At 40.1% G+C, this 18,130-nt stretch overlaps 1 protein-coding gene across 3 annotated transcripts in view; it reads left to right on the top strand.

The window, feature by feature from the left end:
• DNM3 (dynamin 3) overlaps nucleotides 1-18,130 on the top strand; it is a 458,318-nt gene that overhangs the window by 434,563 nt on the left and 5,625 nt on the right. Inside the window, exon 21 of one of the 3 annotated variants that reach the window (XM_015245096.3) lies at nucleotides 14,266-14,851. The exons of 1 other annotated variant lie outside the window; for it this stretch is intronic. In XM_015245096.3, coding sequence (XP_015100582.1) covers nucleotides 14,266-14,335 — 70 coding nt within the window. In that variant the 3' untranslated portion in view covers nucleotides 14,336-14,851. Of the gene's footprint in view, nucleotides 1-14,265; nucleotides 14,852-18,130 lie in introns of those variants that run through there. One more of the 3 variants, XM_006211127.4, reaches the window with a different exon arrangement.

The following is an 18,130-nucleotide window of genomic DNA, read 5'->3' as shown; positions in this document are numbered from 1 at the left end:
TTAAGGCATCTCATGAGGCTACTGTGTTACATACAAAATTTGTTACTGAAATTCCAGATGTAACTAATAATTTGTCACAGGTTTAACATGAGTTGTCATGATGTGTGATATATTTTAATGAAACTAGGAATTTGGCCACAAGCTGCTCACTAAAGAAAATGTACAATTTAATGTGAGCCCCTCAATTACATATTTCATCAAAATCATTCAAATGCCACAGTGATTCTAGTAGTAACATAATAAATCAGGAAAGTGAACCGATGGTTCATGTCAAAGGTTTTCATTCTGCATGTCCTTGGTTTCATTCTGGTTCAAATGAAAGTAAGATTAGTCTGGTGGTTTCCTTCTTGGGTCTAGCAAACTTGAACGTACTTAACACAAACACCTCCGTCCCGCCCCAGTCCAGAATGACTGGCAGGCTGTTTCGACGAGGCCCAGGAATTTGGGAGATTTGCTGATGTGTCAGGGTAAACTTCAGGCTGCCTTTCTGTTTTCAAAGTGCCCCTCACTGACTTTTCCAAACGTCCGATGTTGCAGGAGGGTACAAGAAAAAGGGAAACGAGAAAGGACCTACACGAAGCAAAGTACAAACAACAGAAATGCAGGCAGGCGGCGGGGCAGTAAATCTAACAGGAGACCTGTTAGCCCAGTGGTGACTGGCGTCACGTTAACCATACTTGGCTGCTTCCATGTCCCATGCAAATAATACCAAACAGCTCTGTCATTGCTAAGCTTCAACAATGCAGGGAAAGCCTTTCTGAGTTTTGGGGTACCCCACCCCCCTGCCCGGGGTTTCACCTGATGGAGGAAGACAGCCAGGACAGCCGTCTGGCACAAGAGCCACTGACCAGTGAAAATCGCACAGTCAGTGGTTCTTGTTTCTCCCGTAACCAGTCAGCAGCGGACCGTCACCAGTTGGAATCTGCTGAATGTTCCTGCACACAAGTTGATGTCAGCTCAAAGAAAAGAAAAGGGAAAAATTCTACCCAGCGTAAGCAGATACATTGCCTCGTAGACGCACACAAGCTAGGACTTCGGTTTCATCACTGCCCTCTTTTGTCTCCCTCGCTGTAAGAAAAGAATGATCTTACAGGGAAAACCTTCACGGTTCAGACAGCTATGGTCAGATGGCATGTTTTGCAACAAGAGATTCAGGGCACAACATGATCTGTGGCTCTTTCACCTCTGAATTTTATCTAAGCAGCAAACTCCAGGACTGAACGGCTGTGCCCTTCTTCCTCCCCTCTGACTTACCAGCTGCGAGAGAAGATTAGAAGTGAAACGTAGCTTACTAGAGCTGCTTTCGCCCATGAACAGCCAGGAAGCTAAACATGAAAATGTAAATGCTGCATCTTTCACTCAGAAAGCACGTACCGAGAGAAGGATGCAGCATTTATCCGTGCTACCTCCAACGAGAGGAGAAAGGAGTTAAGGATTTAGCTGAGGGTTTGCTAGCTTCTTGTCTGCTTGTCGTAACTTTATTGCTGCTTAAACGTAGAATATTTAAATGCCCGAAGTTGAAACCCTTAGGTTACTCAAGCCAGCAGAGTGTAACCGTTGTCTGGGGGAAATCTCTGAATCTAAACACATATTTACACCCTTTAGTTGCCAAATGAAATCCATCTGGCTTACCAAACGCTGGTGCCAAAAGAATATCACACTTTTGGGCTGGCCAGCATTTTTAAACGTGGGGGGAGGGAAGTGGTGTTAGAAAGGCATTGGGTTGGCGAAAATCTGCCTGCGTATTGGAGCCACACTACCGGTGTTAAAATGAAGTTCAGATCATATGGCAACTCTGACCAGAAATAGAAGAATTCCTACAGAGGGCAAAGTCCAAAGCCACCGCGAATGGAGGCGGCCTCGTCGTGGCCTCGTACTTTTCTTTTCTTTCTGGCTCCTTTTCAGGCACCAGAGCCACATGATAGGCAAACCCACAAATAACTAGTGCTTTAATTTCTGGAATGATTTTTCAACCATTCCCACAAACACCAGGAAACGTCCACTCCTGTTTTCCAGTCAAAATTATCAGCTCACATGAATTACAGAAAGAACACATTCTGTCCAAGGATCAAAAAAAAGACGCTTCCTCAACATGGCAAAGAGCAAAATTCTCAATGGCTCATGGTCAATGACAAGGCCAGGCCTTCTTGACTTGAAGTGCTCAGACACAGGAAAATTCCAAGTCTTTATAAAGACTTGGATAGAAAGTCAACATTTTCCCCCACTGGGATTAGTCTAAATGCTGAAAAAAAAACAGGATAATACTGTTCTTGCTGCTCTGATGGGAGCCCAGTAAATGTGCAACTAAAATTTAGAAATAGGTTTCATCCCTTCCCTGTTTTTTTTTTGTTTGTTTGTTTGTTTGGCTTTTTTTTGGTAGACAGGCTATTGGACCAACTAGGAGAGAGAACGAAGTCTGGGTAACCACCAGCTGGAGATACCACCACAAGTGAATCCCCGTGTCCCCATGGCAATTGTGAAAGCCAAGAGAAAGTGAGGGGGTGTGAGGAAGAGACCGCAGGTGGCTTTGAATATGATTTGGGAAATGATCTGATTTTACAGTCAGATGTACCAGTTGCCTCCACCGTGGAAACATTACCTGTATTAGCTTTCCCATTTCCATGAGGCAGTCTTTCAGGATATATTGCTTTGATCTAGAATGAGACCTTTTATGAGAGCAGGAGATGAGGAAGCCTTTTAAAAGATGTTTTGCAGCCCAGAGGCTCTAAAATGAAATTATGCCACTGGGAATGGATAATTTATAAGATATATTCTGTACCATGTGTATATTTTAAGTTTACATTAGGATTACTCTCAAAGTCAATTTTAAGAGTGAAGGTAGGTTTTCCCTCAAATAAATCTCCCCCTCGTCTCATGCTCAAGGGTCTTCGCCAAAAAGTCTGTACACTGCTTTGCCATTAGACCACCATTCATGAAGGAAAAGCTATACAAACTAAAGAAAACATCTACTTATTTTTAAAACTAGAATTTCTTTTTGCTTCTTAGTAGTATTGGAAAATATTTTAGTAACTAAAATAGTAAAACTTCATGTGAGGCAAATTGTACCTTAATTGTTGCCTCTTGGGGTGGAAAATTAAGGAAACATTAATAAATGTGTTAACTAGAGAAACCACTGCAGTAATTTCCCTCCACGTATCTGGGCCTAAAGTCAAAATAAAATCCATGCTGTGAATATCCTTCGAAAGAAAGCAAACTTATAGTTTTAGCTCTAACAATAGTGGTATCAGAGCACTCAGGATTGAAACTAATGAGCCAGAAAAAAATCCCTGTGACTCAACAGTAGACTTTTTAACCTACTTAAATGTTCTACAGTTCAGTTTAGGACTCTGTAGTGAGCGATGTTGATATGATTGCTTGATTTGTTTTAACATCTCAAACACTCTAAATCACACCATTACCATCTTAATACTTGAAAACTAATAAGTATTTGAAAACTCATTTTAAAAGTGCAGTATCTTTGAATAAACATGTTGAAATAGTGTTTCTTGCTTTTGCTTAAAACTTTGGTGTGCGATTGATGACAGCTTGTAGATTTCCCTCTTTATTAGTATGCTCGCCTCCTTAACCGAGGACCTTCCCGATTTGCCAGGTAGTGTTTATTCAGTCTTGTACGTAACTGAACAGCATGTGGGGCACCCATGCCGACAACCATGGTTCCTGTGCTGTCCCATCCCCTGTAGAGCAAGAAATCTCAGTAAAATATTCTTGGGGGTCACAAGGCATCTTTGCAATTTGCAAATACTTTCATAGGGTCTGTGGACTGCTCGGTTTTCTGTTAAAATGTTGCTATTTTTACCGTGAAAGTCAGCTTTTCTGTTTTTTCTGAAGGATTTCATACCACTATATTAAAGTGCACTTTGAGACGTAAAACTCTGTAGCTAGCGTAATGAAGGCGTGTCCAGTCCAGAAAGCACTGTGAAATCGGGAAAGCAAAGTGTTACATCTCTCTTCACTGCATCCTTAGTGCGCTCCTGCTTTGTCCCCTGGTCCTCCTGACGTGCCTTGTCTCTCAGTTGGGCCCTACACCCAATTACACAGGACAGTCTTCCTTTGGTTGCTTCTGTCAGACACCTGCCTTCTAGCTGTGTTTGGCAGGCCAGCAGGATGAGGTAATAATCCGAAGAAAATGTTCTGGTTCTTTGGCTTCGTCCACGTACAACATTATTCAAAACAGTTTTCTCTGAGTGAGAACAGAGTTGCTTTGAGACCCCTTGGTCTAAGATTCTGTAAGGGTGTGGAGGAACAAAACTGTAAACTTTTTTGATCCCTTCTAGAATAATGGAAATATAAATTATATCTGCCTTTGCCCAGCCTCTCAGTGATGTTTACAGACAGAGCTATGGAGAAATGAGAGCCTTTCGTGTGTAAACATTTTGGCTTGCCTCTCTCCAAGTCCAGCCGTCCTCTTAAGCACAGCTCCCAAGGTCATTACAGCAGTGTTTTCCTAAACGCATGTTTTGTGAACTACTTCTCCAGGATGATGGCAGTTTTTGTAAGACAGATGCCTAAAAGACATATGGTTTTCATAGATTTTTCCGTCTAGACTTGTTTTATTTAGTGATTTTTGGTCCGAATTGGTCTAGTTGAAGTTTCTGTAGAAGCTTGTATAAAATTTTTAAGTGTGGGCATACCATTAAGGTGTAAAACAAAAAGCTTGACTTCTTATTGGCAAGTGATTACAAGGGATTGGTTGAAAATTTCCTTCAGGTGAAGTAATTCTGATCATCCTCTGCGCCCACTCGTCCGTTCCTCCCCCACAACACTGTCCAGACTGGAAAGGCTCACCCCAAAAATCCAGTAACTGTTAAATTCATACACTTCTCGCTGTTTTCCTGAGTAAATTCTTTCTATTCCTGTTGGGGTGGTGTGTGTGCGTCTGTGTGTGTGTGTGTGTGTGCGTGCGTGTGTGTTAGAAAGCTCTGATTCTTTCTGCAGACTCTTTACACGGCCCAGGGGACGTATGATTCCTTGCCCTTTTAGCACTAGTTTTTACAAACACAGCATTTCCCTCATTTTCAAAAAGCGCTCAACAAGCCACCGAGTGAAGGAGATGGAACGTTCAGGCGTTTTCGTAGTGCCTTCAAACACCGCTGAAAATGTCATTTTAAAATACAGTTTTTGAGCCAGTGGCAAAGACTCATTTAGAAACAATATCACACTTCAGGAGGAAAAGAATGACTCCTAGACTTGCCCAGAAATCAGCCTTCCGCTCCCTTCTTTGTAAGAGCCAGCACCGCAGATGCATTCCCAGCTTCACGGCATCAGAACGCGAGGGAGAGGATGGGGGCCGGTCTGTCTCCACCAGTATCATCACTTGGCTTCGCACTAAGCATTTAATTGGACTCGGTCACATATTTGTTCACTGACAAGGCAGCTTGCAGGGCACACTGCCTCTCTGTTTTTCTGTTTGCTTTCAACCTTTTTGTTTTTAGAGTTTGAAGCCACTCTCAGGCATGTTAGAGCTCCTCCTGCTGGAATTTTTTTTGTTTACTCACTGGGATTCTAATTAAACGCTAACTTGTTGTCCCCATTTTTTCCCACTTGGACTGACTGATAAAAGTGACCAGAAAAATACCATGTGGTGCATTTAAAACTGGCCTTTTAATTCACCGCCTCTCACGGGTCAGACAGAAATGAAACATTGGTGCAACATAAATCTCTAAGTCTTCAAATTCCTCGTGCTAGATTTTGTGGTTGTTGTTACAAAAGTAAAAGGAACTGGAAAGTTAACTTTTGCATCAGTATTTTTAATTACATATTTACCCTCTTTGAGGTAGGGCCCCACGTCAGATACTCATGCCGGGAAGGTTCTTGCTGTCTCTCGGAAAGGGGCAAAAGATCTCTTCCACCTTTCCAAAGCAGAAATGAATTTTACAGTTTCATATTGAGATCCCGGGTGTTGCCTTTTCCCCTTGCCTCTCTGCTTCTTTTTCTTCTTCTCTCTGACTTGGGATGACAAAGGAGTGTGTGTCTCAGAAGGGGAAGTTTGCCTCTCCCAGTAGCTAGTCCTTAGCACCTCCTTCCCAACCTCTCCTCCTTCCCCCAAATGTCTGAGTTGGCCAACCCCTTCCCCTGGTGCCTGGGGTGGGAGTGAGGGGAAGGCAGGAGAAGGGGACAGAAGAGGATGAAGAGGGTTAGAAATAGTTGTATCCCAGCTACCATCAGTGGGACTAGGTTTCTGCATACAGCATGTAAGTTCTTGGAGGTCTCTTTGGGGATTTCTGGAAAGAGAGAGAGAGAGGTGGAGTGGGGTGGGGGTGGATGGCGGGGGAGAGACAGAAACAGACTTATCAGAGGGGACACTGTCTCACTCCATCCAGTAGCCATATGTGTGTAAATCTCTTTTAAAACAGCATCCTTTCTCTCTGTGTAGTTTTCTCAGCCTTGTATTCCTCTTACCCTCTGCTTTGTGTATCTTTTAGTCTTTTTCTCTACCCAGCTTCTCTGTCATCAGTGATACAATGCAGAGGCTAAAATATAAAAATTAAGCTCAGAAGTAATGCTTTGTGGAAATCATCTTTTAAAACAACTAAAAACCCTCTAAAAGTTATTTGTTTTAGAAATTAGGATTTGGAGCAAAACAAGGAATTTTGCCACTCGTGATAAAGAATAAGACGGCACTTGATTTCTCAAACTGACAGGACTTTTTCTGGCTTTTTTCCCCCCTTCGTACATACTATCTCTTATTCCTGCAAGAGAAGATTGCCAGTCCCCTCAACCTTCCCTGTTTTCCTCAAGACTTTCCAGCCCCTCGACCTCTTCCAATGCCAGGCTAAGACTCCAGGTGTCCCTGAAACTCTTGAGACGTAATCCTGTTGTAGCAGTTACCCCACTGGTGTCGCTGTTCACTTGTCTCTCTCCCCAACACAACTTGAAATTCCTGGGCAGTGACGATCCTTACTTCTGTACCTCTAACTCTTCACACAGCACCTCGGACACAAACGGGGCTTATTGAGGAACGAACGAAAATAGAATGAGTTGATGTGCAATGCTTCATCAAAATATATTTTTAGAATTAGCCCAATACTTAGTGTATTTTAAGGAACAATTTAAACACAAACACTTTCTCTCTTGTTCTGTTCTATTGAAAACCTTGCCTGTGCGAATGCTCCTGTAAAATTCTTTCTACAGATTGTACACAGAGCAGAGTTCATGTGGGCAAATCATCATTTGAGCTGCCTTTTTGTTGCAACCATAGAAGTGGGTTTGTCTGTACTATCCTTATGGTTGAAATCCAAGTTAGATATTTAGAATAAAGCAAATGTGGCAAGGTAGATTATATCACCATTTATTTCGGAGACTAATTTATACAGCATATTATGTGTTTGCATCATCAAATAAAAACTGTGGACTGTTTTTCTCCTTATGTTCTTATTTCAAATTCCATCAATTGATTCATACTTTCCCAGTGACATACATTATAAAATCATGGGTTCATTTTCACAAGAGAAAGACGTGCTGGCTCTAAAATGTAGCAGGTATCATAGGAGAGAATTTTTAAATCCTTTAAATGGGCTCCAAGTTCTTTGCTCTTTCCAACATCGACTGTAAACTATTCCTGGACAGTATTGGCTCACTCTGTTACTAAAGCTGAAAAGGCCAAAAATATGCTGGATAGCATCCTATATTATTTTTGATAATAAATTACAAAATATTATCCTCCATGTGGACAAAATCATTACTGTTTATAGCAGTTTTTTGAACTTAGCCTTAGACCTTTCAGATATGTCAAACCTGTTTTTTGAATAAGTGCTCAAAATATGAAGCAAAGCACAACACAGTGATGAAATTTAAAATACTGTATCCTATAGTCTGTTCTCTGAGAGCAGACACTGGCAAGAGGAAGTCCTGGGTCATAGTTGCCCTTCCATTTCACCTGGAGGTGCGCTCCTGTCTGATTTATCCTTGGGGATACGCCGTCATTCATGTTCTTGAACTTCTGGTTAGGACACTGCCCCCTACAGGTGCTGTGGAAGGCTGCAAGCAGGACAGGAGTAATCTCAGATCATAGGAAGTTTATAACGTTGTTCAGGTGACAAATTATATATATATATGCCTTAAACGTTGAAAAATTATGTACAAGAATTAAGTAATTCCAGAGGGTCGTAGAGAAGCAAGAAGTTTCAGTTCCTGGGAGGGGACTACTGTGGGCGTCCCTCAACCCAGCTGACTGATGCCACCAGAGCCATTTTTGCCTGGAGCCATTCTGGAACCCAGTTCCGCAGAGTCCACTGTGAGAGGTGCTCTTCACAATTTTAGAAAACTCAGAAGCAATTTTTGTTTTCGATCTCTTTTGCTTTCTAAGAAATTCACCAGTTATAGCCCCATAAAAGGAGATGTCTTTCTTCTTGTAGTGAGGTAGGCAAAATCCTTCTCTTTTACTTTTGACCTGTTTCATCAATAAGATTAAAAACTTGGGCAAGTTGGTATCAGATTTTCATGACTCCTGGAAACCTGGGATGTATGAACTCTCTTATGCTCCTAAATGCAATTACATGTAAATTAAATTTTGAGGCAGTTATATGTTAAAGCTTCAATTATATTTAATAAGTAGAACTTGTAGTAGAAGTCAACTCTCTGCATATACTTTTTTATGCAAATAACTATCATCTTAGGTAGATACTATTCCTCTAGCCATGTCAATCTTTGGTCTTTTTTTGAGAGTTTTCTTTTATGTTTTAATTTGAGTCCATCTTATTAATTAGTTTGAACTTCAATAACACCCTCTCCAAAGATGACAATTTGGAATACATGGGAGATACGCTTTGTTTCTATACCTACTGCCATTTTCATAAGCAAATACCAGCTTCCCTAAACAAGTAGTTATTCCTCTGGTGATGACTCACCAAAAAACGACCATAGTATAATATCTCGGTCTTTACAAAATAAACCTAAAACTAATTTGACCCATGCTAATTTCCAAAGGTATCAAAGTATTTCTACAACCATTTCTTCATCCTTCTAAAGATTTTTTTTCCAGCACTTTTTTCTTTTTACTCTTCCTGTATCTGGTGAATGAATTGAATTGCGAATAAAGCAAGGACAAAATCATTTATTATGTCTTGGAAAAGTTTTTTCAAAGGATTAGTCCAAGGACCAACAGCATCAGCATCACCCAGGAACTTGCCAGAAATGTCTCAGTCCTTTAGAAATTCTGTGTGAGACCTAGAAGCCTGTGTTTTCACAAGTCCTCCAGGAAATTCTGATGCACGGTCCAATTTGAGAACCATAGCCTCAGAACCTGCCAGTGTAACTGCCCAATGGAAAGAATCCTAGCCCGGGAGTCATGATGTCTTGGTTTAAGCATAGGAAAGGTCAGAGCCTGAGCTAGGTAGACTAGGTCTCACTCACACATTTACCAGGCAGATCAACCCCACTTCCCATCCTGAGGAGGAATAAGGGCAGGGGCACAGAGACCAAACCATTTCAGTCATCAGTGTTATGCTGCCAGGAAGCAAGAAGCTAGAGGAAAGGAAGTTTCCATCCTCACGTACCCCTGTTAAAACTGGCCTCACATCATGAGCACTCAGAACCAGCTAACCCCAAGAAGAGCAGTTGAAAATTTCGTTCTTGCATTCTTAGAAGAGAACCGAACAAGACTGTAAGACAGACGATGCCTTCTTCTCTCTTATCAGCAGAGCCAGTTTCTCCCCTCGCCGTGCCACCCACCCTGCATGAGCCTTTGGCTTTCTTACAAAATCTGTCATTGTCCAAAATACTGTAAACAATCCTTGCAGTCCCCTGCAGCTACAAATGCAACTTCAAGTATTGCATCTTTCCCTTTGATTGAGAAGCAGAAACAGGGCTCTTCTGTCGTAGCCATAAACCGCCCACACACAGCACAGTGTTTCAATAAACACTAAGTGATGCAAGATGCTCCGCTTCAATATAACAGGTTACTTAATGAAGCCCATCACCGCACAAAGAAAGGGAGGAAAACTTGGTACAAAACAAATAACTCTGCTTGGCCCAAAACAAACTGTCTTATGAGGTGAATGTCTTTGGAAACCCTTTGAATGGTTAGGAACTGGACCAAGGAAATGAACCTTAACAGTAAACCTTAAATGTTTTTCTAGTGTTGAAGTTGGCAAACATCTTAGCATTCATTACTTATTAAGAAAATTCACACTGAACAAGTTAAGTCTCCTCTTTAATTGCTTTCTTTACAGATTATTGAGGGGTTATTGTTTGGGAAATAAAATGGGTGCTGTCTTCCAAAAGGGTTGAGGGATTTTTTTTAATTACTAAGTACATGCATGGGTTACTTTAGCCTGAAACTAGGCATATTTTAAAGATGTCTTAATTCTTTTAAAAGAACATGAGGGAAATTGTATCTTTCACTTTTTTCAATCATTAATTCACCACACAGGTATGCAGTGCCTGTCCAGTGCCCTAGGGACTCCCTTAAAGAGCTCATAATGGATAGGTTCTCCTGATTTATTTATTTGAAAAAAAAAATAGCATGAGTCAAAGACCAGGCTGAGTTCTGGGATATGGTAGTGAACAAGATAAACAGAGGACCTGGCACGTAGCAGAAGGTTCTGTTCTCCTGGTCTCCTGCCCTGCCTTCTTTCTGCAGTCGCCCAGTATTGTTGACCTTGTCTTGTCCCATCAGCGTGGTCCAAAGATCAGGGAGGGGATCAATGAGAAGTCACTGTGCCGTCAGAGTATTTCTGTCTTTCTCTGTCCCCACCATGGAACTCTTCCCTCCAGTCCTTATCACTTAATTTCTAGTTTCTTTAACCTCATTATAGACCTAAATTCTCTTATGACTTTCAGATTTTATATGCCACAGTTGAAATCATAGTTGCCCCTGCTTTAACCACATTATTGTCTTTTCAAGCTCTGAGAATATAATCTGAGGGTCTGAATTACAAAATGTTGCCCCATTTTTTTCCTCTTAAAATGGGGTGCTGTAGCAAGGCTACTTGCAGACTTGTCTAATCCCATTTGTCTTCCACTATGCATAGATTTTGACTTTTAAAAAATCATGCAGCATAGTGCAATCCACATAGTAGATGCTCAATAATGCATGTAATGCATGATGGGAAGGCATATGTTACAGATCGTCTAGTCTGAGTTTCCTGTGTCACAGATGAGAAGACTGAGGTGGAGAGAAGTTTAGTGGTTAATGATTGTACAAATGGGCAATTGGATCTTGAATCCACATCTTTCTTTCTTTAATTTTTTTTGGTGGAAGGGGAGGTACCTAGGTTTATTTATTTATTCATTAAGACAGAGGTGCTGGCATTGAACCCTGGACCCCGTGCATGCTAAGCAGGTGCTATACCGTTGAGCTGTTCCCCCCACCCCCCGTGGAATCCATACCTTTGACTTCTGAGCAAGGGCTCTTCTGTGTAAACTTGCTGCCTCAAATATAAGCCTCTGACAAATGCCTCCAAAGAATGCGTTTCTGGCCTCATTGCTCACTTTGACCTGGCCTATAAGTAAACCTGGATAAACATCTTTGTTTAGGTACTTTTCAGTCATTCATTTGCTTGTCTACTATTTAATAAACATTTATTCACTTCCTTCTAATCACCTCATAGTAATGCTGAATGTGCATAATAAATATAAAACAACTGGTCTCTGCACTCAAGAAATTTGCAGTCTATTGGAGGACACAGGCAATAATCTAGTAAATAAATCCATAATGACAAACAAGGTTAAGTGCTGTAAAATATATAAACACCACGAAGTGATGAGGAGTGGTGGTTGGAAACTGTAGGATGAGCAGGAAGGGCTGAGGGGTGACATTTGAGCCAAGAACAAATGATCCGAAGAGAACTCAGTTTGCATTCCTTTCTCTCTGGCTACTACCCTTGGTCAGAGCTCTCATATATGCATGAAAAAATTTTTGACCCACCATGCCACACTGTATGCTGCCTGTCCCTGCATTTGCAGTTTAAGATCTACTTTTTTCAAATAAAATCCTCTAAGTCCATCCTATTATCGAATCTTCTGGTAGTGTTTCCCTTTTTCAAGTTCAAATTCTGGCCAACTGCTTGCCCCCCTATAACTGCTTAAATGCTAGGATTGTATCTCTGTAGGTCACGTGACTACTTGTCAGACTCCCTGAGGAGGGACCTATTATTTAGTATTTGTTACAAACATTAACTAAACAATTCGGCAATCAAATATCCTGTAAGTAGCGTTTCCAAGAGTCAAAGCTTGGAAGCTTTTTTTTTTTTTTTGCAACAGCAATGACTTACTAAAATAAAATACCCTTTAAGGTATTTACCCTCATAAGGTAAACGTCAGTGGCTAGCACAGACATTCGTAAGTTGTTTCGTACTTCTAGGAGTAACTTCCTCTTATTCAGTTGTCATACATTCAGTGGCTAAATGACAAGCACTGAGCTAGACACTGCAGGAACACGAAGATGAGAAAGACACAGCCCATTTCTAAACAAGGAAATAAACACATAAGCCTAATTACAGAAATAGGTTGAGATGCTACAGGAGCCACTGTATCAAGATGGGGGACGGTAGGTCACAGAAGACTTCACCAAGGTGAGCCCTGAAGGATGAAGAGCAGTTTCCGCAGATGAACAAGAGCATATTGAGGACGTAATTGCAGGCAACACCAGGCTAAACACTCTATGAAACAAGTCAAGTGGACATAACCTCTGGCCTCTAGAAACTTCACATCAAAGGAGAAAAGGATGCAGGTTCAAATTTGGGCCATAAGTTTCATAAATATGGCCATTTTAAATGAAAATGAGCAATCTACTAGTGAAAGGGCAGGTGTTTTTGCATGGTCATAATTAAAAAGGAAATTATGGAACGATTTTTCCCAGCAGGAAATTGCCAAAACATTACAGGTGGTCGTGGTAGCCAGGAGCCTTTCTGCAGGAAGAGGACTTAGTTGTTTACTCAGAGTGATTGGTTTAGTTTTGTAAACTGTGCCTGTAAAGTATCTCTAATTACACCTCCAGAAATTGAGTGTCAGCTTAGTAATAGATTAAACTGGAATGCGCTTTCCCAAGGGAACCCTTCCTCTAAAGCCTCTTGGACATTTCTCAAGTGCAGGAGACAAAAGGAGCTCTCCTATTATCTGTGAGTTTGTGCCTAAGAGGACAGTATTTTGACCATTAAGCGACAGTATCTCTTCTGCTTTGCTTCTTCCTTGGCCATCTGATGTTATTTTCTAGCTTTGTAATTTTTTTTTAACATTTCACAACTGTTTTCTTTAACTTTTCTAACTTTTACCCCTTCATCTGGAGAAAGAACATTTGATTTGATCAATTTAGTGTTTCCAGTCCAGAAGAAAATTTCAGGACACATGACATGGCTGTAATTCCAGAAGGGGTCTTTCAGAAAAAAACATCAGTGGAAGAGTTTTATGAAGAAGAAAGGTTTCCGTTTGTTGAATTTGTTGAATTTTGTTGGTTATAAATATTACTCTCTGAGACATTACATAAGACAGTCAAGTCCACAAACAGAAAGCTTATGAATACATTAGGAAATAAATGTACGGGTTCAGGGAATAAAGAGTATTAGCTGGTAAAGCTGAGATTCTCAGCTACAGTAACATTTCATTATCTGAAGTTTATCAGTGACCTCAGCTATTAGAAACACCATTACCCACTAGAAAGTGAGCAATACTGCTACTAAGAATAAAAATGTTAAGACCCAGAATAGGAACCAGAGCTCGAGCAATTTACTCAGGCACTCACCCTGAGCCTCTTTACACTTATTGCAGAGAATTCAAAAACCTTTCTGGTTTTCTAGTGCCCTGCAAATTAGAAGTAAAATATAGAACAAATTGGAGAAAGTTATTGCTGAAGGCAATGAAAAGTGATAATTAACATCCTGACAGGGAGAAAAAGAAGGAGAATATTACATAAAGGGCAATAAAAATCCAAACCCTGTCAATCTCTGAGGCCTCAATACCTTATTCATTCTCGGAGTGGGTGTAACGTAGCACAGTTCATAGGCTGTTGGCTGAGAAATATGCAGTGTATTTCAGATGGCTTTTAAATGATTTAATATTTTTATTAGTATTGGGAGGGACAACTTCAGTTTCTAGCAAGATTCTGCATATGACAGAATACCTCACTTTTGTTACAACATGCTGAGTGAATGAAGGGTGATCGTGTTAAATCATTGCAGGTGGCGACCGCCCCCCGCTGGCCTGTCAGTGCATGCGCATGCGCGTGATGGCTCTTTCTCGATGTCTTTGGGACAACCTTCTACTAGATATTCTACTTGTTTCTTTACTTTTCTCTTTCTCTCTTTCTAGCCGGAGACCACCCCCATCACCAACTCGTCCCACTATAATCCGTCCACTAGAATCCTCCCTGTTAGACTAAACGAAGTGTCTGGCATGGCAATTAATTACTAATGAGTTACGCGAAAGCAAAATATTTGATAACCGTTGCAGTAAATCATGAGTAGTCGCATGTGTGGACATCAGTAGGCAAGTAACCAGTTTTACTAATGCATCCATCACTTACCTTCACTGCTCATGGTATGTCAGACTTTGGGGGTTTAACTCTTGAAAACTGCTGACCCTTTGAGGCTCTGTATGTTGTCTCGACCAAGGTAGGTTGTCTGGCAGCCCTCTCCTTTGGGGACCTTTGACCTACCCCAGTATATATTTGGAATTGCTTTGGACGAGTTTCCCAGGTTACCTACCAGACAGTCCATTCAGTGTAACTCTTAAGAGATAAGAGATGATGGGCTTAGACCTAAATGATATATATTTTATTTTCCCACATTCTGTTTTGACTGATGGAAATTATGTTGTCTATTATTAATGTTTCCACCTACTCCATAATTACCTATTTAGATCCTTTTTTCTTTCCTCTTTGTTTCATAAGACTGCTATGAAGTGTTTTTTTTTTTTTAAATTAGGATTCCTTAAGCATAAAACTTTACCAGAAGCACGAGGTGGTTTACAAGGGAAAAGTTAATGCATTGCTTGCTCTAGAGGGTTTCTCGTGCCAATATGTTTTGCTTCATGCCAAAAGCATATTCAACAATGAATGAGAACTTGTTTTTTGGTAGTCGGTCGATAAATTTGGCTAGTTAATTTCAGAGTTCAAGGAAGAAGCAAAATATCACATCTCTAGAAGTGTTCGGACAAATGTAATTTCTCTATTCACTTATATAATTACCTCCTCATAGGTTACAGTGAAGGCTGACACGGAAAATACTTAATTTTTTCTAGTGATCTAATTTAAGGCATGGATAACTACACTTTGACACTAATTCCTGTTGATTTATTTGGTTAGTTAGCTAGAGCAAAAATACGTCTCTTTTTCCATGCTAATATGTGATTCCCTAATGTAAAAATTTAGCCTACCTTTAAAACAGGTTTAATGTAACTCTTTATCCATTCTAGACTTTCTTAATAAATCCTGAGCCTTCCTGTGGGATAACCATATTTAAAGAATGGGACCTGGCATGGAAAGAAAAGTCATTTAGTACAAGATACGATGGTCTAAGAGCAGAGCTCACACTCCTACAGTGGGACAACTTCAGAGTCTCTTCCCAGAAAACTGTATTAAGACATTGAAATTTAAAGCAAATTGGCAAATTCTAACATTTCCAGAATTTACAAAAGCAGTTTCGGCTGGGGGTTAATAGTTCAGTTTGGAGGCTGAGTTTTGGACTACCTAGGACTGGGTGATTAGCATGTAGGAAACAGCCAGAAGCCAACTGGAATTCCGTCTGCTAACTGTTCCCAGACAGCAGACCAAGTATTCACTGAATAGTTGTGTCCCATGACACCACTTCATATTCTGCAGAAGTAAATCAGGTTTTGCCAACTGAAATGTCTCCCTTTGAAAGCAGCAAACATGATTTGTATGTTAACTTAACTTTAATTTCCTGTGTAGTTTATACCCAAAGCAGACACTCATAAAGTATGAAGTAGAAACTTTTAACCATTATTAAAAAGAGAACTTGCCAAGTGGAATGGCATTGTTTTGAACTTATTCTAAGGGGTTAAAATCAGCCCACTTAAGCAAAAATCAGAGAATACAAGATTTACAAAAAGGGCGTTTCAGCTTTTAAATTTCAAGTGATTGTATGAAGAACACCACCCTAAATCTTCTCTCGTACCTTATTTTTTCTTGCTGAAAAAAATTTAACTCTTTGTGAATGGAATGGATGTGCGAGAAACATACTGTATTTTTAAGCAGTGTCGCAGCTAAATGGAGGTATGTTAAATAAACGTCCACAGTAACATGAATAAGCTACAGTGAGGTCTTTTCATAAAATTCTCTTTTTAGGATTCCCTTTGCTTCTTCCTTGGAATTCTCTAAAATAGGCAGCTAACGGATTATATACTTCAGGGTTTGGCTTTGAGCAACATATGACTTTGTGTTTTGCTGTATCTCAAAAATGTCCTTCTGTTAAAGGAAAATATTGCGGATAACCACTGGTGTGTTCTCAGATCAGCACAAACCATGTCAAAGAAAATTGGAGATTTTTTTCCAAGTTTCTTTCCACTGACTTTATGCATGTGTCATCTTTGGCTTTTGCTCTCAGATTACAATCCCACAGTTTCGCTGTCGCAATTATCTCTTCTTGTGTGTGTACATCCTTGTTTTATTTTAGTTCTAAGTTATTTCTGGTAGAACCCAGCCTCCCCTGGGATTTCAGCAGTCATGTTGGAGAATGTTTCCAGTTTGCTGCAGTCCTGTGTCATATGATTAGTATTAATGCCATTTCCCAAAGGGTTTGCATCCTGCCCAAAGGAGATGCCAATATAAATGAAGTCAGAAGCTCTAGAATGTGCAGTGTTTGAAGTACAGTGTATATATCAGGGCTTAAGATGGCAATGTAGCTTAATGAGCTTTCTAAGTATTTCCCATACACTTCAAATCTTCCGTGTAAGTTCCTCCCAGCTGATTGCTCTGACGTTGTCTATACAACAGATGCAGCTCCATCACGTCTAGTGTAAGGAAACATGCAGTGTTTTTAGGATTTGGAAAAATTAACTGATGTTTATCTGGTAGGCACATCTATTTCACTGTCACATGCTAAATTGTGCATTATTGACTAATTGGAATAACCATTTACTCAATTGTGGACAGACGATTGACATAGTATTTATCGATTTAAAACAGATACATTACCTTTCCAGAAGTCAGCTACCAAGGCTACTCCTCTGAATATTGCTTTTAGCTGTGTTTTGTAACATAGAAAAAGGAGCGGTAGGGTCTGTTTAATTAGCGTATTGCCTGCTTGTTCAGATACAAGCTCATTCTATTCCAAGGCATTATAATAAAACCAAGTTCCTGTGATATAACTGTAAGCCTTCTGACCTTAGAATTAAAAAGTAGTCATATAGATTATTTTATGACTTTTTAGTAGAGACTGTAGCCATAATTCTCAAATATGAAATGGGACCTAATACCAGTATGTGATAAATGTTGATGTTTTCTGTGTACACACACATCTTCTATGCATGTGTCTCTATGTATACGGCATATATTTGGAATTACATAGTATATTTGTTTCTGTAAGTACATATATTTTGTGCCCCTCTGGGTAAGTAGGTTTAAAATCACATGTTAAAATACCACAAGCATGAGTGTGATTGTATGTGTATTGTACATATATGTATATGTGTGGGTGTAAATATTTATGTACACATGTGCTTTGTACGTGTGGGTATGAATCTATTTTTTAAACAGTGCTAATACAAGAGTTAGCTTTAGAGTATTTGCCATAACACGTGATAACGGTGGTTCATTTCTCTTAACGTACGTGAGATATACCACATTTTCTGCAGATTCATTCTGAGAGACGCAGAGCTCAGAATTTCCATGACATCATGGCAGAATAACACTGACAGGCATTTACATCTGAATCCACAGCACTGCTATCTAAGGAGAAATTATCTTTGCCAACATAGCGCAAAACAAGTGTCAGATCTGGAAGCCTACCTTTAAGAACCCTGATTAGAATCATAAATTATTCTTCGCTTGCTGGGCTGAGTCTTAGAAAGCTAAGTTGGTCTAAATAGTCATTTTTTTTCTCAACGGTAAATGTCAAAAAAAAATACAGTAGAGGGAAACAGCAATATGATACAAGTAGAGGATTTTTCTGAGTAAATTTGTTTAAAATGCAGGAAAGAAGTTATGTGATACCTG

The sequence above is a fragment of the Vicugna pacos genome, chromosome 21, assembly GCF_048564905.1.
Source record: "Vicugna pacos chromosome 21, VicPac4, whole genome shotgun sequence".
NCBI classification, from domain to species: domain Eukaryota; kingdom Metazoa; phylum Chordata; class Mammalia; order Artiodactyla; family Camelidae; genus Vicugna; species Vicugna pacos.
The sequence above is the reverse complement of the archived record's forward strand: the minus strand, read 5'-3'. Positions and strand labels throughout refer to the sequence as shown.